At 35.4% G+C, this 22915-nt stretch overlaps 3 protein-coding genes across 4 annotated transcripts; 2 read left to right on the top strand and 1 right to left on the bottom strand.

Annotated features, from left to right (window-relative positions):
• The first annotated feature begins 87 nt into the window (after positions 1-87).
• On the top strand, positions 88-9319 carry LOC101745977 (dynein intermediate chain 3, ciliary). The gene is made up of 11 exons (XM_062671203.1): positions 88-1179; positions 1253-1400; positions 3053-3308; positions 3659-3768; positions 4170-4321; positions 5887-6021; positions 6238-6319; positions 6576-6754; positions 7106-7238; positions 7713-7817; positions 8362-9319. The coding sequence occupies exons 1-11, from the start codon at positions 965-967 to the stop codon at positions 8566-8568; spliced, it is 1722 nt and encodes a 573-aa protein (XP_062527187.1). The 5' UTR covers positions 88-964; the 3' UTR covers positions 8569-9319.
• On the bottom strand, positions 9313-17701 carry LOC101745978 (ecto-NOX disulfide-thiol exchanger 2). Of its 2 annotated transcripts, none has more exons than XM_038013907.2 (11): positions 17669-17701; positions 16113-16220; positions 15887-16036; positions 14474-15105; positions 14136-14357; positions 13871-14054; positions 13059-13165; positions 11968-12075; positions 11558-11713; positions 10820-10963; positions 9313-9872 (listed from the first exon to the last, which is right to left on the bottom strand). In XM_038013907.2, exons 2-11 carry the CDS (start codon positions 16117-16119, stop codon positions 9675-9677), a joined length of 1908 nt encoding a protein of 635 aa, XP_037869835.1. In that variant the 5' UTR covers positions 16120-16220; positions 17669-17701; the 3' UTR covers positions 9313-9674. The 2 variants fall into 2 exon arrangements, with proteins under 2 accessions (XP_037869835.1, XP_037869836.1); XM_038013908.2 differs by having other exon boundaries at positions 11567-11713.
• A 2678-nt stretch (positions 17702-20379) lies between these two features.
• Positions 20380-22463, top strand: LOC101746123 (DNA-directed RNA polymerase III subunit RPC8). Its single transcript, XM_038014094.2, has 4 exons — positions 20380-20914; positions 21026-21209; positions 21302-21442; positions 22249-22463. Exons 1-4 carry the CDS (start codon positions 20804-20806, stop codon positions 22446-22448), a joined length of 636 nt encoding a protein of 211 aa, XP_037870022.1. The 5' UTR covers positions 20380-20803; the 3' UTR covers positions 22449-22463.
• Positions 22464-22915: the final 452 nt, after the last annotated feature.

The raw sequence follows: 22915 nt of genomic DNA, 5'->3' as shown, positions 1-22915 counted from the left end.
TTGGAAACATGTGAATACATTAGTATCGACTAAACACCGCCCGCGTTTCCTCTAAATGTGCACGCGGCTCAGTTTCTATCTAACTACAAGCGGCAGGGCACATTGAAAACCCGCCTTATTTTGTACAATTATCCCGCCTAGTTCTGCTACGAAGCATTTATGTAGGTATAATAGTTTGAACCAGTTTGAATAGCCACGTACTAATTCAAATGAGACTTCGGTTATTTTTTTCCTTTCTATTCTAGTGACCTCGAGGAATCATACTATATACCCCGAGCGAGTAGGTGAGCTCACTTGGCTATAACCTGTAGACGTTGCTAACACTAACCCTAGCAAGAGCAGTGCTTCGTAGAATCTACCACCGAATCGGAAACGCGACCCACTGAGTAGATCAGGCGAGTATCTTAGTGGGCTAATTCGGTCTCATGTCTTAAGGATACGTTGGGCTTCGTTAAGTGTTTAACATCAAATGGGTCCTGAGCTCATCTGCCCAACACAGCTAGTAATTAATAGATATAATAAAATAGTAAAGAATATAGTCTGACTTTCATCCCATTGCTGAGCACGAGTCTCTATCCACGCGATATAAAGTATAGTCCACGCAGGCGTGGCTACGTGCGGAAGGCTAGTGAATATAATTTCATTTTTTTTAGTGCTATAACAATAAATTTTAATTATGTCACTCGTAAAGAGATCTCTATTTTAAGCAGCTTGTAATACTACAATTTCAAAAACAAATTACCTACTTTTACAAACCTAACGATCGACCTTAGAAACCGCAAACTCGAGCCTGCATTAATTCAGATGGACTTTAGTATTAACACCGTAATTTTATAAGATGGTAAACCATACATAAATATACAATCAACTTTATTCCAGAAATGCTTTTTTAAATCTTTTACACACGAGCTTAGTAACCAATTCTATCGATTTAACACTATTTCGTAAACTTGATAATTTCGTCATGGAAAAACCAGAGAAAACTGAATTTGTTTATGAATACACAAGAAGAAGACGTGATTTTGGAAAACAAACATTATTCGAAGACTATGGACCAATTATGACGGTTAGCATTGTCAGCAATCAAGCTCTTTATAACAATTACATTCTCAGGAATCCCGTGCATGTCGGAATCCAAAATACCGGCACAATGTCCGAACACTGGGTTAATTCAGTCAGGTAAAAATGAAGCAAAACATAATGTTAAAAAATCTACAAAAACAGTTTTAAAGTTAGTACTAATGTCCGACAGAGCTGAGTACACCAGTTCTGGTATAAATCACGTGGAAGGCGGATGGCCTAAAGATATAAACATGAACGACCCCGAAGCTGTTCAGCGCTACCGTCGTAAAATTGAAAAAGACGACGCATATATTCACGCTGTTATGCATTTAGGTCATGTAAGTTTTCATCTTTTATCTACATAATACTGTTGTTAGATATTTTCAAAAGTGAGATGGTGACATTTATGAAAGCAAATTAATATACGTGTATATCTAGTGGTCACCATCGCTCATGGACATCAATGCCACGGTACTTTGCACCGTAGCGTAGGCTACTGTTACGCAACCTTTTTGGAACGAAGTTCCTTATGGGACGATGCGGAGGGGTACCCTCACCGGGAAAAAACGTCGTTACTTAAAAAAGGCGTTACTTTTACCGGCGTAACACCATGTTCTAAATTTGAAGGATCTATCTCAAATTTACTTTAAATACAACTACTAGGCTGCACTAAAAGTATCGGGAATGGAATATTTCCACTGTTCCTGTCATATTAAAATCTTTTTAATTGAAAACTCCTTGGTTTTAATAATCGAATACCATTTATTTATTTAAAAAAAGATTCTCGGTCTTGTCACGAGGTTTTGTCAAACTTGTTTAGTCGTTGAGAAAATGGAATTGACTCGAGAAAATTCAAGAGCGATGATTTATAATGACTTTCGAAGTGGTTTAACTCAAAAACAGTGTGTTGACCGGATGATTTCTGCATTTGGTGATGAAGCCCCATCCAAAACCACAATTTATCGCTGGTTTGCTGAGTTTCAACGTGGACGTGTCAAGTTCAGTGATGATCCCCGTCAAGGTCGTCCAAAAACTGCAGTCACCCAAGAAAATGTTGATGCTGTGCGTAAGCTGATTGAGGAAGATCGACATGTGACATACCGCGAAATTCAGGCAACTTTAGACATTGGCATGAGTCAAATACAAATAATCTTGCATGAACAATTAGGTGTAAAAAAGTTGTTTTCCCGATGGATACCGCATTCGCTCTGTGAAGAGCAAAAAGCGGCTCGCGTTACTTGGTGCGTCAGAACTCTCGAAAGATTCCACGCAGGATCCTCAAATGCTGTATACAACATTGTATCAGGTGACGAATCCTGGACATACGCGTACGAACCCGAAACAAAAAACCAGTCACGAGTTTGGGTGTTCGAAAATGAGTTATAGCCAACAAAAATTGTTCGTTCACGGAGTGTTGCAAAAAAAATGGTGGCCACGTTTGTCTCCAAAACCGGCCATGTTACGACTATTCCTCTTGAGGGACAAAGAACGGTTAATGCAGAATGGTATGCTAGCATTTGTTTGCCACAGGTCGTTTCTGAACTCCGTAAAGAGAACTGCAACCGCCGCATCATCCTCCATCACGACAATGCGAGTTCTCACACCGCGCACAGAACAAAAGAGTTTTTAGAGCAAGAAAACATGGAATTATTAGACCATCCGCCGTACAGCCCCGACCTAAGCCCTAATGATTTCTATACTTTCCCTAAAATAAAGAATAAATTGCGTGGACAGAGATTTTCATGACCTGAAGGAGCTGTGGACGCCTACAAAACGGCCATTTTGGAGACCCCAACTTCCGAATGGAATGGTTGCTTCAATGATTGGTTCCATCGTATGGAAAAATGTGTCAAATTTCGCGGAGAATACTTCGAAAAGCAATAAATACATTTTTAAATAGTAATGTTGTGTCACTTCGTTAATTCCCGAAATTTTCAGTGCCGTCCTCGTACAAGGTGTGCAAGAAGTGTAAATAAAAGGTAAATTTCAGGGTATGGAACACAACATACTTCAGAACAACGCTATAGATATGTTCGAGTCTTATTACTCTGATGTTCCCGAAATACCTCCGGTCGAGAAGAGTAGTTGTCACACTGTGAACGTCTACCGAGAGCCTGGAGCCAGGAGGCCCGTTCGGTCGTTGTCGTGGCAAGCCGACGGCGGAGCAAGATTTGCAGCTGCTCATGCTGACGTCGAATTAATGAGAAGCTGTCGAAGCTCACAGTTTTCTTACATTTGGGATATTGGTAAATCAAATCTGTTTATAATACATTATAGTTTAGCAGTAGTCTATGAGCTATAACACAAAAATAATGATAATAATAGAACAAAGTTTTCTAAGTTGATATTTCCAAAAGGTCTTGTATTCAAATATTTTTAACGTAAAAAAATGGCGGGAGAACATTTCAAATAAAAAATAGTTATCGGTACAAATGATCCATTACTCAGTATAATCGGACACTAACAAAACATTACTAACGGCAACAAGTAGATCATCGTAGTTCCTGTTTTATTTAGCCTAATTTTATTTCATTAATTAACACATTTTAATGTAACAGTACGAATTATTTTATTCATTAATGATCGTTACTTTCAGAGAATGCAAACGCCCCGGAATTGGTAATAAAGCCGCCACAGCCGTTATTAGATTTGCAGTACAACCCTCGCGACCAACATATTCTTGTAGGGGGGATGATGAACGGGCAGGTAAAACATTTGCATATATTTCGCGATACTAAGGTACATCGTTTTCAGGATAAAGGATCTAACGCATGGTACATTCAAATTGGCACAGGGTTCCAATCATGTAAATGTCGTTATAGTTGCGTGACCGAGTCACATAGCTCAATATCGGAGTCAGAGGCAGCTTTACCTATGGTGCAGGGTATGCGTTGCACACGGACGCAGTGGGGTTAGGAGACCCCGACTTCGGCACTTTCAATGAACATTTGTACCCATTCCTTTTTAACAACGCGCTTGTTAGAGGGCGCTTAGGTAATGATTGCACACGGGCGCTACGTGGCCTAAAAACGACTAAGTATGCATGCAGAGAGCCATAACTCAAAGATACTTAAATAACCATTTTAAATAGTATTATTTTTGTAAAGGTTGGTTGGTGGGATGTTCGGAAAGGCGGGGATCCAGCTGGCCTATGTCTTCCGCACGTAGCACATCGTGATATAGTTCGTAATGTTCTGTTTATCAACTCGAAAATCGGAGCAGAATTCTTCTCCTCGTCGCCCGACGGGGTTGTGAAATGGTACGTGCCTACTACGCTTGTTTTACTTTTTACGCTTAAATATCGCCTTACATGAATAGTTCGACTTATATTTTTCCTAAGGAAGTATTATGCTAATGGTTAAAAGTTAGAAAGTAGTTTATATTATCCTTGAGGGACAAGTTTAAGGAAATCAAAATTCTAACTTTAGCGTCCCAACACATTTTTCAAAATTTATTGTACGTGCGTAAAAACATTGAAGAATTCCCCAGAGTCTGCGATTTGCACAATGTGAACACTAGGAACAAACATAGGCTTGCGTTGCCGGCGGCTCGAATTAAGAAAATAAGCAACTCTTTTAGGGGGATGGGTGTACAGCTTTTCAACAAGATCCCACTAAACGTTCAATTACTACCTGTTCATAGATTTAAGAAAACTGTTAAGGAACGTTTGTGCAACAAGGCATATTATAAAATTAAGGATTATTTACTAGATGGCACTACGTGGGAATGAGGCGCTCGCTCCTGGCCTTTTCATTTTTCATTATTATTATTTTTTTTTTAATTGTATTTTTTGACTTGTTTTTTCTTTTACTGTAAATATTATTATTTATTTTAAAAAAAGTAAGTATTTGAGAAAAAAACATACAAAAAAGCCCGCTGAGTTTGTTTCGCCGGTTCTTCTCAGGACAGTGGCTTTTTTTGGAACCGGTGGTAGAGTTAACATTGTTATTTGTATTTTGACATTCAACAAGTGTGTCATACTGACATCAAAGTTGAAATAAATGATTTTGAATTTGAATTTGAATTAGCTATAAACTTTTAACGGCCGTCTGGTGTAGTGGTAAGTGACATGGTCACTACACAAGGGGGTCGCGGGTTCGAATCCCGCCAAGGGGAGATTTTTATATGATAAATATAAATGTCTTTTCCAGGGTTATGGATGTATATTAAATATAATTATGTATGTGTATAATAAAAATCTTACATTTATTTCCGTTATCTGGTATCTTTACGAACTTATCACGGGACCAGTTAACGTGGCGTGATTGTTAGTAAATATTTATTTATTTATTTATAAACTATAGATTGAGGTATTACCCTCGAGTCTATATATAATAGTTTCTTTAGTTACTTCTTAGACAGAAGAGTCAGAGATACAGCTCAACTGCCAGGTGCCATTATATAAAAAGTAAGTTTTTCTAACCTATCATAATATAAATAAATTAACTACTCTATTTTAAATATTTATGTCGACGCTCGAAGACTAAAACGTAATATTTTTGTATGATCAAAAAAAACATGTAGGTATATTATTGTACTAGCGACCCGCCCTCGCTTCGCTTCGGAAACATTAAAACACACATGAAACCAAAAAAAAAAATAAAAAAATAATAATAAAAATTGCCTATGTTCATCAGGGACAATGTCGGCTTCTAATGGAAAAATAATTTTTCAAATCGGTCCAGTAGTTTCGGAGCCTATTCGAAACAAACAAACAAACAAATCTTTCCTCTTTATAATATTAGTATAGATAATACGTGTAACGTGCGAGAATTTCAGGCAATACTCTCAACTTCTCAGTGATTTTCCTCCTTATTCCTTCAGGTGGGATACGCGAAATATGAGTGAACCGACTGATTCAATGATTATCGACATTGTAAAATCTGCAACAGACACGCAAAATATCGACAATGCCATCGGAATCTCAGCTCTTGAGTACGAACCAACAATACCAACTAGGTATTTAAAATCACGTAATGGTATTGTCTATACGTACCTAATACTCAAAATCTAATATTGACCAATTCTTCCAATTGAAATCAAGTGGGTACTGAAATAAATTTTTTTCTTCGCTGTAAATTAAACTCGTATTTGTTTTTAGTATTTCTGAGTTTTGATATTTAGCAGCCTGTTAGCAATTTATTATGATGGCTCATATTAATGTCGGTTTCATAGATTTATGGTTGGCACTGAAACTGGTTTGGTCATCGGAGGAAATCGTAAAGGAAAAAATCCCTTAGAAAAACTTCCCTCTAAAGTAAGTATCGTTTTTTGAAGTGGCTGTTCCTAGATTCAGGATCCTAAACCAAATTATCAACTTATCCACTTTTATAACTAAGTTTGCAAAACAATGTGCCGTGCATAATGCATATAGCAAAATAAAACTCATTCACAGACTTCAAATAAAAAGTTTTGTTTTTAATTGTCTTTTAGGCATACTTTTCAGTGAGCCAGCAAGCAAGTCGCTGCCAAAACACAACTATATAAGGGCGGGTTATTCTATTTTTTTACAGTACGAAGCTCACTTGGGACCGGTTTACGCTCTTCAGAGAAACCCAACATTCCTCAAGAATTTCTTAACAGTGGGCGATTGGACAGCTCGGGTTTGGAGCGAGGATTGCAGGGAGTCCTCTATTTTGTGGACATATTCGCATCGCACGAACCTGACTGATGGCGCATGGAATCCCATTAGGTAGGTACAGACTTATAAAAGTGCCAAGTTTCCTTCCAAGCCTCCGTTAGCAAAACTCATCAATTAAACGCGCTGTAAAGCAAAAATCCAATTTCGTTTAAATTGGATGACTTTTTTCTTCAGATACCTAAGCGAGTTAAAAATCAAACCACAGAACCGATTTTGTTAAAAATTATGTAAAATTAACCTAAAAGTACCTATAAACCTTTGCAGACTCTTGTCGATCTATTTATAATATGCCAGAATTCTGAGGTAACAAACATAAAAAAAACAGGACCGAACCAAAAACCTCATATTTCATAGTTGCTTTAAATTATGTTAGATTTCTGATTATGTATTTCTATTTTTCAGGTTTTCTTTAATGCTTGTGACTCAGTGGGACGGATGCCTGTCCTGTTGGGACTTGCTGAGGAGACGCAGCGCGCCCATTGTTACTGCGCAGCTTTGCGACGAGCCCTTACTGCGCCTTCGACCACACGAGGGGGTATTTTAGTACCTTAGTACCTTACTGGTGGTAGGACCTCTTGTAAGTCCGCACGGGTAGGTACCACCTCCCCGCCTATTTCTGCCGTGAAGCAGTAATGCGTTTCGGTTTGAAGGGTGGGGCAGCCGTTGTAACTATACTGAGACCTTAGAACTTATATCTCAAGGTGGGTGGCGCATTTAAGTGGTAGATGTCTATGGGCTCCAGTAACCATTTAACACCAAGTGGAATGTGAGCTCGTCCACCCATCCAAGCAATAAAAAAAAAAAAAAACCTTCGATAAAGTTTATGTAAAAAAAACTATGGCTTTATTATCCCTGACAATGTTCGACTTTTGAGCGCATTTGAACGACTATTTCTTACCCTTCGAACCGATACTGCGCGGTCTCAAATGCCCTAGCATCAAGTCTTAAAAATTGTTTACCAGCTATTTTTCGCAATAGCCCGTTTTTCTGTTTCCCCTTCCGCTATTAGGGACTCCTGGTCGCTTGCGGTAGCAGCAAAGGCACTGTATACCTAGCAGAACTGTCACAAAATCTCGGAACAGCTGACAAGAACGACAAACAATTGTTGACACACGTAAGATTTATCTAAGAATTTAATTGTTTAATTAAGAAAACTTCTCAAGTAAAAGAAGAAAATCAAAATAAAACAATTGAATCTACGTTAATTAAATTATGTTACAAGAAACTATTTGAAAAGTTATATTTTGATGATTCGACTTTTTGAATCGTACTAATGACTATGATGAATCGTCTTAAGTCATATCTTGCCTAGAAACTCCGATAATCGGTGATTTCTCATCATTGCCAAAATTGTGCTTAATAAACCAATTACAGAACAGAATAATTAGGTAGGCTGGTAACAGAAACAATTGGATAACGTTGGCAATTTACATCAAATCACAATCCACAACAAAAAGAAAACTAATGTGGAGAAGGAAATTTATAATGCATGCCGTCAAATATCATCGTTGCATTTTCAACGTATTCCGTCGAATAATCTGACGAAGGTAGCAAAAAAACTCGGTAAAACATTCGTCATTGCAATTTCAATTCTTTTATATACCTCAATGCCTCCCAATTGAAGTGCTACTGAGAATCATTATATATGCAATTTGCAGATCTTCGACAGAGAAAATAAACGCGAACGTATACTTGAAGCACGTATGAGAGAGCTCAAGTTAAAAATGAGACAAGACCGCGACGGCGGGCCGCAGAACCAGGAGAACGACGCTTCGACAAACGACAGGGATTTAGAGGAAGCGACTGCCGAGTACGTGCAGACTATAAGCGACTTACAAGCTCAACAAAAGTCCCAATCCAATTAATCCAGTTAGAGTATTCGAGGAATAATATAAAATTTTATTAATGCAGCTATCGGTTAGAGGAAGCGACTGCCGAGTACGTGCAGACTATAAGCGACTTACAAGCTCAACAAAAGTCCCAATCCAATTAATCCAGTTAGAGTATTCGAGGAATAATATAAAATTTTATTAATGCAGCTATCGGTTATCTAAAACTGTAACTGAATCCGCTTTTAGAGTTACTGACAATTTCAAATAGAATTTTTAAATATATAATTTTATTTTGTAGTCAAGCTCAAATTTTTGCAACCAATTTCCTTAACGGTTTAACTCCTACAAATTTTCAAGTAATGAAAGAGCGTCAAGCCCCTCTATGCAACTCTCTCTCTCTCTCTCTCTCTATCCCCCCCCTCTCTCTCTATCCCCCTCTCTCTTTTTCTCTATCCCCCTCTCTCTTTCTCTATCCCCTCTCTCTCACTCATGTTTATTTGTGATTTTATGTTATTGTTTTCAATTTATAATAAATTTACAATTTACAATAAATTGATAATATATTTTTCAATATTCGAGCCTTCGAATTATTTAGTTATTATTGTCACAGACAAATTTACTACTATTATAATAAGTGACAGATTTCGGATCCGTTATCAATATTAATGTTAGTAATAAATTTATTAAATAATTAATTAATAGTTCCTAGGAGATATGTTATTGAAGCTTCAATCAAGACGAGCGTAAAGAACAGAATCATGGAATAAAAATATTTAATTTTGAACATTTTTTATTTTTATTTCACTAGTGTATTTATTAGGTTCCGTTGCTAACTTCTACGAGTTTGGTTAATAGAAAAAAAAAAAAAACTAAACGGTTACCACATTAAAAATAAACGTTCAAAGTGATAAGTCACGCAACACGACATAACAGTAAGTATCGTTCATTTCATTTTAAAATGTCTTTTTTTTTATTGCCCTTGTAGGCAGACGAGCATACACCTGATGGTGAGTGGTTACCGTCGCCCATGGACTTCAGCAATGCCAGGGGCAGAGCCAAGCCGCTGCCTACCGCAATAAAGTATATTTTATGTTTCGAGAATCTCCTTGTAATCGTGAACATTGTATTCCGAGTTGAGGCTATGATCCAGAGTCGGCGTTCTGGAAGGCAACAAAGTTCCAGCGGTGCTCGATGTTCGCTCCGACCCCTGACGTGGTGCGGCTGAACACGTCCGCGTGTCTCTGGAGCACGCGGTGCACGGCCGCCTGCGACACGGCCGGGAACACGGCGCGCACGTACGACAACACGTAGTCCAGGCTCGCTCCTTGCGGGTGCACCTGAATACCATACGATCATCCAGAGTGCTTAGTGCGAGTTTCTTAACGTTCTCGATAGCGTTAAAGTTAACCCAGTTTTGTATGCAGTTCGAACAGCGCCCCTAGCGGCAAGCGTACGCAAACGATTCCATTCCATACGAATATGAGCTAACTTTTACGCTATCGAGAACGTTAAAAAACTCGCACTAAGCACACACATCTGAAGAAATTCAATAAAATTTCATTTATGAGTTATTTATGTATTTATGATCTATTTATTTATCTATTTATTATACACATCAAAAGCTAATAAGGATACATAAAAAATAAAAACAAGTAAAAAAAAAAGTGGCAAATGTTTCTAAATTATTTCCGTATGTTAATTCCAGAAAAAATATCTTCTAGGAGTCCCTAGAGAGGAAATCAAAAAGAAATAAAAACAACTAAGAATAAGAAAACACGCGTCACGCGTGCACCTGACACGTAGAAGACGTGAAACCTTCGCCATACTTCTCCCGCGCGCTGAATCCTGCATATTATGTTCATATTGGTCTATTTTTAATGTCATTTCTGTTTCATCGGGTATCAAATATCAACGGTGATCAAGAAGTTTACAAGAACTTAGGCTGGGTTCACACGGCATTGTCCTGCACGTTTTCTTTGTAGTCGTACACTCAAACGGGTGTTCATACGGTAGATTTTCATTCGTACAAAAACGAACGTGTGAATGAGACAGAGCTATACTATGCGCCACTCCAACATTAAAGTTCATTAGATTTGCTTGACAAGTCCGTTGAATATTCGTTTGACAAACGACATGACGTGAATGGTTTTATGTATGTGTAACTATTCATTCGTTAAGACGTATGTACACTGCAAATAAACGTGCCGGACAATGCCGTATGAACCCAACCTTACACAATATTTTTTATATTAATACGGTAATACGGCTAAATACGGTATTGTACCTGCAAAAACGCTGACATTACACCAATTAATTTGGCTTCTCCACAGCCGACTTCGACTGTCTCGTTCAAATGAACTTTCGAATTCATATCATCAGGCAACGGTGGCGGAGGCGGAGGCTTCGTTACCGGAGATGGTAGGGGAGGCTGAAAATATAGTAAATAATAATTATTTATTTTTATAACAAATGAGCTGAGCTATCAACCCACTCGTTGTAGGATCTAAATAGTTATCTATATCAGTTATCAATAGTTATCTATAAAAATAAATTGCTGTTCGTTAGTGTCGCTAAAACTCGAGAAAGGCTGAACCGATTTGACTAATTTTGGTCTTAAATTACTTGTGGAAGTCCAGAGAAGGTTTAAAAGGTGAAAAAATATGAAAATGATCGGAGTTAAATAAAAATATCAATTTTATTTTTCCTTTGGTGTCCCCCCCGTCGGACGGATTCGTTTTGTTTGTTTTAAGTTTATTTTATACAAAAGTTTAGGTCTTTTATTTATCGATTGAGGCACTACGAAGTCTGCCAGGTCAGCTAGATAATTAATAATTTGGATATTTCTGACCCCCTTTACCACTATGTTAGAACATATTGATTTCGCGGACGCACCTTCCCTTTCTTACACAAAGATAGAAAAAAATGTAAATTATATTATTATGAGTTAAAAAATCGATTTATTAAACAAAAACGTTTTCTAATAAATAAGGGAAAAAAAAAAACAAATAAATAAAAACATTACCTCACTTACGTTCCTGTTTTCAAAAATTCCTTGCAAAGCTTGACGAGCAATGAACTGCGCTTTGAATTTCTCCATCTCTTTTTGAGAGTCTGCTTTTATTAAATCAACTTCATTCTTGTAAGCTTCCAATTGAAACCGCAGACTTTCATTTTCGCGCTAATTTAAAGAATTCATAAATATTACATTGTTGTTATTACACAATTTTGTTTTGCACAAATTCACGAATAATAGGCAAGCCAGTATTGTTCAGAATATAGTAAAATATGTATGTATAGTAGTATGTGTTTGCATTTGGCAAAAAGATAATTGTTTTCTTAGGTGTAGTACCTAGTCAGCTCAGCTTGTAAATTAGCCCTGACATTTGAGTATTTAAAAACAAATTGTTATAAATATTTAAATCAAAATATTACCTTTAAAACTTGAATGTCTTCAGTGTACCCATCCGATGCCTTACAGCCATTATAGTCGTCGTCATTGTAAAATTTCTCAAACAATTCTTCTTTCAGTGTACTAAATTCCTGTACAAAATATTAATAATATATTTTGTTAATATTAAATTAATTACATTCAAAGGTTGTCAGTAAAAAGAAACAAAATAATTTTACGAATACGCCTATACATTAATCATATTAAAGTTACCTGTAACTGCAGTTTTCGAGAATCCCCTGAACCAGAGTAGTTTGAGAGCTGATACTTACCAAGCCTCCGATACCATTTTATGCTTTTTTAACATTATACATCCGTGGAATTTTCATTATGATTTAACCCAAAACTGTACACATTCAGAAGCCTCCAGTTCAACCAATATCCGAACTGTGTGCTTATTGTGAGTTTCTTAACGTTATCAATAGCGTAAAAGTTAACCCAATTTTGTATTCAGTTGGAACAGCGCCCCTAGCGGCAAACGTACGCAAAAGATTCCATTCTATACAAATATGAGCTAACTTTTACGCTATCGAGAACGTTAAAAAACTCGCACTAAGCACACTGTGCATAATATGTAATGGGTTGAAATCGCTGTGCACAGTGAGAGGAGATTATGTGAGCGATTCGGTTTTGGCGTGCCATATGTTCGGTTCCTACCGGCATCACGTATGTGGGACTGGTTACCTACCTATGTATTCAATATGATCCAGTGGTAATTAATAATTATAGATTCATTCAGCATTGTTAAAACAGGCGACGGTTAAACTTTACGCCGTATTGGCTGGAGTTCCGTTCTCTTCAGCTAAGCAATAATGTAAAATCAGATAGTGGGCAATGTAATGGTAATGGTAGGCAGCGGCTTGACTCTGCCCCTAGCATTGCTGACGTCCATGAGCGACGGTAACCACTTACCATCACGTGGGCCAGTATGCTCGTCTGCCGGCAAAGGCAATAAATAAATAAAAAGAGTAATTTTAATTTTCGTTTCATGACGTCTACGTCGACGTAGTGAAGCCAGCATCAGAGTTCAGTGCAAACGTTTTATGCATTAGCGTAATTTTATAAGACAATATACCTGTGCCATTTTCTGCCATGTCTCAATGTTCTTTCGTTGGGGTTTGGTGAAATGATCCCAGACTCGTTGGTGGGTAGATGCTGTAAACACTTTCGCCACCTGTTCGACTGAGGTTTACAGATTATGTTAAGAGAGAGGCAGCTGCCACTTGACCGAACATACCGTCGTGCCATCGCGAGCGGTCGTCCCACGTATCTTGGTAATCGATACAAGATCTCCTTCAATTATCATGACTACATTCTGGGACTGAATTAGACGGCGAGGCAATATCGATGCATGTCCGATGAGGTCGCAAATTGCGAAGCTGAGATTAGTGAGCAGCACTAGTTGGTGTGATTAACACACACTGAGAAACCGAACATATGATTTGGCAATATAGTAATCACTCAAATATAATATTTATTTACATATTACAAATACATCTCATTTAGAATAAAAAAATGTAATATTAAATAATATTGCCAAATCATAGCTAAACTTACAATTCACTGGCACTTGTTACTCAGTTATGAACTTCTATGAGCAACAAATTTCTCGTTCACTTGGAGAGGACTGCTGCACTTTACTTGATAAAAATAAAAGAAATTTTACCAATTTTTTTTTTTCATTATTTCATACTTCTCCATAAAAAAAATTCATTCAACAAAAAAAGACATACGTAGATATGATTTTTGTTGAATCCTCGGCTTGCTTGGCTGATTATAATATCAAAACATGGGACATTCTTGCGATCTTACCTTAGCAATAGACATTGTATAATGTTGAATGACCAAGGCACTACAGACTGGATAAAATGAACATTAAGTACTTACGTTGATCAATCACATTTTCCATTGTTTTCCTAATTCTGTCCTTACACTCCTGCAGCTCTTCTTCAGCCTGCATTTTTTCATTAAATAATCTACGTATATGAGAATTCGTAGCCTGAATCATGGAGTAAAACTGATTTGAATTTTTTTTAGAGCATTCACCACGTTCAAGCCATGCAAGTAAGGTCTGTAAATTTGAAAGGTGAATTCAATATCGAAATGCCGAGGGTTACTTGATTCATTTGAAATGAAGTACATAAAATCTTACTGGTAGGGCACTTGAAAAATGCTCTTCACTTTTAATTTTTTCAGAGAGTTGTACCATAGCAGGGTTTGAATATGGCTGGATCCTTACTGGAGATGGTGATTGCCTATATTCATTTGTGGAGTTTAAAATTTCTTGTTGAGCATTCAACTGCTGCATTTGAGCTTGCTGAACTCGTAATGCTTGTCTTTGTCGTCTTTCAAATTCATTTTGATCATCTCTGCTCTGGATAAATAATTTCAATATTAAATTTTAAAATTTCTTACTTTTGAACACAAAGATCAAAAGATAAGCCTTTACAAAAAAAAAAAAACTTTACGAAAAAACATAAAATAACTAACCATGGCATAGTCAACATGTAACCAACCCACTGTACCATGGGTATCCTGTTCTTCTCCATTATTGTCTCCATCTTTATTTATAAGTTTCACTCGATAACCCGAAATTGTCATCGCCGCATCAACACAGGATTCTCTGTCATACCGTATGTGACAGAAATTTTTTCTAGATAATCTTAATGATATAATCCTGCCATAGTTTTCAAATATCTCTCTGACAGAACTTTCACGTATTTTATCTGGGAGGCCTCCAATAAAAATAGTACGACAACCAGGTGGTTTAGCACGACGAGGAGGTTGAGGAGTACCAGAATCTGGAGGAATTAGCTTACAATTTTTGAACACAATTTCCTTCTTTTCTTGCAAGTTTGATAGGTCTCCAGTCATTCCATAAATTCCCATCATTGCAGGATCTACCACCATTCCTCCCATCATATTCATATCAATTGTTGAACTACCTGGTGTGGATATTGTTGGAGTCCCTATTGCAGACACATCCATAGAAGGCTGGGGCATTATTTCTATTCCTGTGGTTGACATTATCTCCATGCCAGTTGATGGCATTATTCCTCCACCCATCACAGAACTAGGCATAATCATATTTGGATACATTCCACCAGCCATCATCATGCCACCTGGAGTAGATTTGACACATAACATTTTTACAAAGAGTTGAATAGTGCAAAAATAACATTTTCTTTTTTGTTGAAAGTTTATTATCACATGATTCTCATTGTCCTTTCAATTTATTTAGTTTTTTTTATTTTATATTACTTCAAATTGATCTTGTGTTTCATTCATACAGGTTGTATGGTTCAAATGCAAGAGTTAAATATGTTTTTAGAAAACACAAAGTGAATTTAAGATAAGAGCCTGAAATATATTTGTAGGACCAAAAATTGTATGGAATGTGAAAAAACAATATAAAAACAACAATAGCAATTTTCTATACATTTTGACACTGTAGTGACCAACTATAATATCACTTATTTAAAGTTTAATCTGTTTTTGTCATGAAGATTTTAGATATAAAATCAGTGAGGATGATATAACTTTTTTTTTCCGCCCAAGCAATCTATGAAAACTTTTAATATGACCTACTAAGAAAATACCTGATAAACTAAACTCAAAGATCAGTGGTTGATTTTAGCTCTGTACCTCTAATGCATTGTTGTAAAAAAATTGCCTATGAATTGTGTTATTTTGTGTGGTAAACAAATAACTGTAAGTGAACTAAAAAATATATGCATGTATCTGTTACACGGATTATCAACAGCATTACTCTTTGCTCAGTGATGTATTTCTTAATGGACACGAAACTAACACTAAGTAAAACCTTTTTTTTTAAACCGAATTCTTGTTACAGTTTTCTAAACAAAAATAGAGTACAGTGGAGTTAAGAACTATTTGCATTACTTTGTTGATACATATTCTGTAACATCATTGCGTTCATGACATTTGCATTAGGCAAATCGCTAGCCCTCTTGCTTTCATGGCTGTTTCCATCTCTTCGGCGGCCACCATTGCTTTCTTTCAAAGGCGATCTAGACCTATGCCTTCGATGTCCTAAAACAAAGTCGTTGGAAATTAAGTACTATTTTTTATTTGAGACAATGAAGATAAATAGATTAAAAAAACTTACCTTGCATTGTGTATAGCTACGAAAGTATCATATATATTATCTAAATATTTACTATACAGATGCACGATGTTGTTTACATTCCACAATGAGTAGAAGCAAATTACTTATAACATAGATTAAACACTTAATATACGGTACCGTAAAATGGGGCGATTAGGGACAAATTCCAACTTTATGTGCAATTTTAAGGTAGTTGTTGATGTATATAATGCTATATCAGGATCAAAATGATTGAGTCTTGGGGGCATCTTTGTTGTCCAATTTAAAACTATGCAACTAGCATTCCAGTTTAAGCAAAAAATGCAAAAATAGGTGTAATCCCTATTTACCCAGAAATTGCGGTTAATTGGGACGAAATGAGAAATTTGCTAGGGTTGGCACTACTAGGTTTTAATTTATTTATTTATTTAGTTGCAACAACAAAGTGATCATCAATAAAAATAATTTAAAAACTGACAAAAGTACATGGCAGATGTCACCTCAATTATAGGTGCAATCGACAGTGCATTAACATAAATGGGCTTTCTTAGAAACGGTTTATATTTCTTCGTTCTTGATAAGTATTTAGGGGCTGATATTTTTATCTGGGTTAAGAGATTAGGTGTGTCGGTTATTCCATGGATTAATCAGATGAATACCCCCACTCTAAACAAATATTAAATATTTTATTATGTATTACTTAGACATTTTTGTCCACCTTGAGATTTCATTGTTCTTGTTACATGTCCGTGAAAAATCGACTTACTTATATTAAATTACTTATCTATTTCAACTAAAGACTTATTCCCAATTTCATAGGCTTCTACTGCTGTTTTTAATATTAAAGGATCATATCTCATAAAAGGCTTTGCACTCTTTGATACGTACACGCGAGGCATATCTAAAAATAGAAAACAATATGTAGCTGATAATATAAATATTTACCAAACAATAAAATAACACATTGATAATTTTGAATAAAAGTTCTAGACAAAGACATCATGATTAAACCAGATTTTTACCAACAAATTTAAAAAATATTGTTATAACTACATAGACAACCCTACAAACCTGTACCTATTTATACTTAGGTCGTTTCCATTTCACGTATTCTTATCCCAATTGACCCCTTTTTCGTTGTTATTTGTACCTAAGACGTCCCCAATATCCCCAAAAACAACAGATTTTTACATGTATTTTTATTTTATCAAATACATTAAAACCAATAACAACTGAGACTCACATTTAATATATATGCTGGTTCAAACACTAAATAAAGTTTATAAATCACAGTCGTCTTCTATTATTATCAAATAAATAAAAGAGAGCAAAGTTTCTAGCACTAAAATAATTACCACCACAGGAAGTTAATTTGAAACGCGATTTTTTATAAGTTAGCAGCTATTATCATGCATATTCAGAGTTGTTTTGTGAACTTTCAACATTCTGCTATTAAACTACAAGAAATGTAAGATTTTGCAACGAATATAAAACTTATATTGAGCGTCGAAAGATTTTCCCGGTTTTTTCCCGATTCGCCTCTCAATCCCTAATCGCCCTATTTTACCGGTACTTAATGCTAAATTAATTTTTCAATTGCATGATAAAAACAATACGTAAATTTTATTTTATTTTATGACCTGGTAACATAGACCTTTACGTCAAATATTTCAAATAAAAACAATATTTTAGTTTTTTTTAATGAATTTTACGACTTGGTAACTAAGACCTTTAAGAAATGTCTTATTTTAATTTATATTCTTATTTTTATGAAAAATGTTAATATGGAGTGAAATGGAATGAAACGAAATGAGATGAGATGATATGGGATGAATTTCATCTCAGTAAAATGGTGGTACATAATTTACTGAGATTTTTTCAGTCGACTTTTTGGAGGATTCTGAGAAGTTACGTCCAGCGGCTTTAATTCATTTTCCCACATTTGTGCATTTTCACAGATATTAAACAGTTAATAAACCACCGTCATTACACATTTAACGAAACACTAAATAAACAAAATAAAACAAATCACACAATTGCACTCCTCGTGGTCCCGCCAAAGGGTCTTCTTTCTCTCATGGAGTTAATAGGTACTAACCATAGATTATACTTATTATTTGATAGGTACTAACTCTATGCTTTCTCTACAGAATCAGCCTCAAATTTTATTATTAAGTGTATTACGGCTGTCCAATTTCAAAACCTAGTATCTGACAAATTTAAAAAAAAGTGTGTTTTTGCATTTTTCGACCTTGTAGACCATTCTCCACATATTAGGATAGCAAAAACCCCCAAAAATTTGTAAAAAACGAAGTTACACAAAGTCGGAAACCTAGTATCTACAGTAAAGGTTTTCAAAATGCAAAAATTACAAGATTAGAACATAGTATATAACATCAACCATTTTAAAAACCTAATAAGTGCTTGTAGTTACTTGGATTTAAAATGGTTCATGCAGATACTAAGGCAATGAAATGGTTGAAATAAACGTCAAAACTCCCGCGAAACTTTAGTAAGTGAGAAAATCGTTGCACGTTGTTCGTGTTTTTGTCTATAAAATGAGTAAAAATCAGTTTTATAGGTCGAAATTGATCTTGAATGCTTTAAAAGAACAACATGGTGAAATGTAAGTACGCTTCAGTGTGTTTTATTATTGTCAAGGTTTTTTGTTTTCCAAAATTGCAACCTACTACGACACATAAAGTAAATGAAGGTGCAAATATTCCAGAGGATGTTAAAACTGCATACGGGGATCACAAAGCTAGAGCAAGTAAAGCAATACAAAAGTATCAAGAAGATGCCTCCCTAGAAAATACTTCCTCTGTGAGATACTATTCGATGGATTTACAAAAAGTTATGTTGTTACCCGACATGCCTAAAGTCAAAGAATCGTTTTTCTTGAGTAGAATGATAACTTTCAACTTGACATTTGCACCAATCAGAAAGAAAACGAATGTTAATAATATTTGTATTCTATGGCATGAAGCCTGTTCTGGACGAGATGCTCATGACATTGTTAATGCAATTGCAGCAATGATCGAAAAAGAAAGAGATTTTAATCATTTGATATTGTGGTGTGATAATTGCAGAGCTCAAAATAAAAATTGGATCCTCTTTACATCACTTGTTACTATAATAATCTCTGGGTTTTTCAATTTAAAAAGTTGGACTTTGTAATACCTACCTAACTAAAGATCACACAAGCATGTCGCTGATGGAGTTCATGGCAATATGGAGAGGCAGATTAAAAACAAAAGATGCTGTGTACGATTTTGAAGACTATAAGAATGTAATTTTGGGTTGCAAATCGCATATTGAAGTTATCGAATTCGAAAAATCGTATGAGTGGGTAAAAAAGAAACGCATACCGCGACGCAATGATGACCTTGTTCCCATTAATAATTTTTTGCTTAGTTCTTTGGTTGAAATAATATTTGTAAATGGGTGCCGTAATATGTTTTGAATGATTTTTAATCTCCGTATTCCGAGTTGAATTCTCTTATTAAAAACACAATCTCTTGATCATGCCAACCTTAAAAAATATTCCAAGAGGCATTAACGAAAGTAATAAGGAAGGCATAGTAACAACTTTATTTAGCTTAAAGAAGTTTTGGAGAAGAAGTCTTGGCAAAGTGTACCGATTAATAATAATCCAGTTAATTTAGTTTCTAGTGGACAAATATTAATAACCGAATAATTTATTTTTATTTGACTGTTTTCAAATATTTTGAGTGATTATTTTTTGATTTTTTACTGTGAACAAATAGTGTTTGGTTTCCGATTATGTGTTTTTTTTTTCTTTTTCATTAAAACTGCTTATTTCTGCCCATATTTATGTTGTTTTATTCTGTTTTTTCTTACTATGTTTAAAAAATTGCATTTAGTTCCTACTCAGTAAATTCAGACCTAAATGAAAACAAAGCAAGTGATCTTACTAAGTCTATTAATTTGCGTTTATCCCCACTCATTATATTTTAGAATTAGATGAAAACAAAGCAAGTGATCTTACTAGGTTTTGAAATTGTCACACTCAAAAAGTTTGATCTAAGAAAACAATCTTTTTATTAGTAACTGCTCCTCTACGCACATCTTTTGTGATAGACGCATGAAATCTACTTTTTTATAAAGCCTGTTATGCACCTCAAATTTTGCAATCACTCTCAAGAAGGTACGACTAATATTATTGAAACGGCACGCTGTCAAAGATATGAAATTGTTTTTCGGCTCTCCTGTAAAATTTAGTTTTATGCAGATACTGGGTTTTGATATTTCACAGCCGATTAGTATCGACGCTTGAAAGGCAAACGTGACTAGGTGACAATGCAATGACAATGCGTGAACTTTACAGTAGACTAAAGTTAAAGTTGGAATACCTGAAAAAAATCTATTTTAACGAATCTAGCTGTAGTAGAATCTAGCTAGTAGCTGTAGGATTGAAATGATTTTAATAGACCTAGAAATATATAGTTTTTGCGCCTCGAATATGGTTATTGCCTATCATTTATGTACAAAGCAGTTATTGTCGCTTAGTCACGTTTGCCTTTCAAGCGTCGATATGGAATGAAACATTGGAAGGTGGACTTAAAAAACTCGTACCCATGCCTTCAATTCTTAAAAAAAAAAGCAAAATAGTAAACAGAGCAGACCATAAAATCTTCAAAAACCGAAGTTTTAAATAGAATTTAATAGTAACATATTTATCAAATAAACCAATGTTTGTATTAGCTGAAATGAAAGATGTTATTCGAGTTAATCCAGAATACTTTCGTCAAAGTCTAACTGATTCTATAACAACTTTACTCAACAGAAAGTTAGCTAATAAGGTTCATAAATCATAACTATCCAAATTAATTTAACCGAATTAGTTTATCTAATTGTATTTATTATTAGTTGTATATTGTATAATATATATGTTATTAAATATGTATTTTCAGGTTGTGTTAGAAGTAGGTTTATGTATTGTACTGTTTGACATAACCAATGTTGGACACTCGTACATATTCCCTGGAGACGGTTCATCTCACACAGAGGTGAAATTTAGATATATCGTGTTTCGACCTATTATTGAAGAGATACTTATAGGAAAAATAAGGAGCTGCAGTAGAGAAGGCGTGCACGGTAATTTATCAGTCATAAAATTACATGTATACTCAATAATGAGACCCAAATGTAAATAAATCATGATTATAATTACTATTTAAAATTTTCAGTGACATTAGGCTTTTTCGATGATATATTAATACCAGTAAATGCTCTTCAGCATCCGTCTAGATTTGACGAAACCGATCAAGCATGGGTATGGGAATATCCTAAGGAAGATGGAGAAAAACATGATTTGTTCATGGACTCGGGTGTGTATTATCAAACTCCAATTAATTAATATACATTTAATAATTTTTAATAAATAAGTTAAAATTTTAAATATATGTTAATATCTATTAAAGTACACTTGCTGAGTGAAACACAATGTGTTGGTGTCGTAGTCTGGTCCCAGCATTAGCATTGCTACCTTTGTATTGTTTAGAAATGCCACAGATGGGTTTTCTATAATAAAGATTCCCGCAGGCAGGTGCCAATGCTTCTAATGAAATACGTACTTAACAAATGTTCACGAATGACGTCCACAATGATGGAATAATATTGGGTGATAAAAACCAAACTTGCAAAATTATAATTTGTATAATTAGGTAGTAGGACATCTTATGAGTCCACATGGGTGGACTCCACCACCAGCTGCCTATTTCTGTGTCAACCAGTAGTGTTTGGTTTTAAGGATGGAGCATGTGTTGCACTGTAAAAACGGAGACCATAGAACTTATGTCCCAGGGTGGGTGGCTGCATTTAAATTTTAGATGTCTATGTGCTTCAGTAACTACTTAATGCCAGGTGGGCCATGTGATTGTCCACTCATTTAAGCAAAATAAAATATGCCAAAACACAGGTTAGCACTGTTGACTAACAAAACTTAATAAAATGGGTATTTGTTTAGAAGACAATGCCAATAATAAAAGCACCTAAAAAACTACATTGGTGGATTGACACAATCTAGATGTAAATTATAATAACTACACAAATATTATGCCTTATCATCACTACAAAGATTCTTTTTACTGTTAACATTGAAAATCTGTACTTTTAATAATAAAACAAATTACAGGTGAATCAATAAGATTTCGAGTGACAAGTGAGTTTTTTGAAGAGAGCTTACCAACAGGTCCTCCAGGAACAGATTGTACAGTACAAACGGTAGCACCTTATAGACTGATTGGAGGAATAAATGAACCAGGACTTGGACTTTTAACCTGGTGGGAGACACCAGATCAAGAGGGTGAAGAGGATGAAATAGATGATGAATAAAATATTCAGCTTCTATTGTTATTTTTTTATTTGTACTATGTTTGGGGAAACGGTTTGTTAAACTTCTCTGAATGTCTCCAAAGGAAGCTAATCATAAAAGGCACATGGCAAGTCCATCTATCAGGAGATTGAAATTGTGAGCTACTGAGAATATACAGGGAAACTAAGAGGGTTTAGTTGCTGATTAAATTATTTTTTTAGTTTCGATGGGTGGACACACTCATAGCCCTAGTATTAAGTGGTTACTGGAGCCCATAGACATCTACAACGTAAATGTGCCACCCACCTTGAAATATAAGTTCTAAGTCCCCAGTATAGTTACAACAGCTGCCCCTCCCTTCAAACCGAAATACATTACTGCTTTACGGAAGAAATAGGCTGGGTGGTGGTACCTACACGTGCGGACTCACAAAGGCCCTGCCACCAGTAATTACGCAAATTATAATTTTGCGTGTAATATACTAAAG

The sequence above is a fragment of the Bombyx mori genome, chromosome 11 (assembly GCF_030269925.1).
Source record: "Bombyx mori chromosome 11, ASM3026992v2".
Taxonomy (NCBI): Eukaryota; Metazoa; Arthropoda; class Insecta; order Lepidoptera; family Bombycidae; genus Bombyx; species Bombyx mori.
This window is presented reverse-complemented; position numbering and strand designations above follow the sequence as displayed.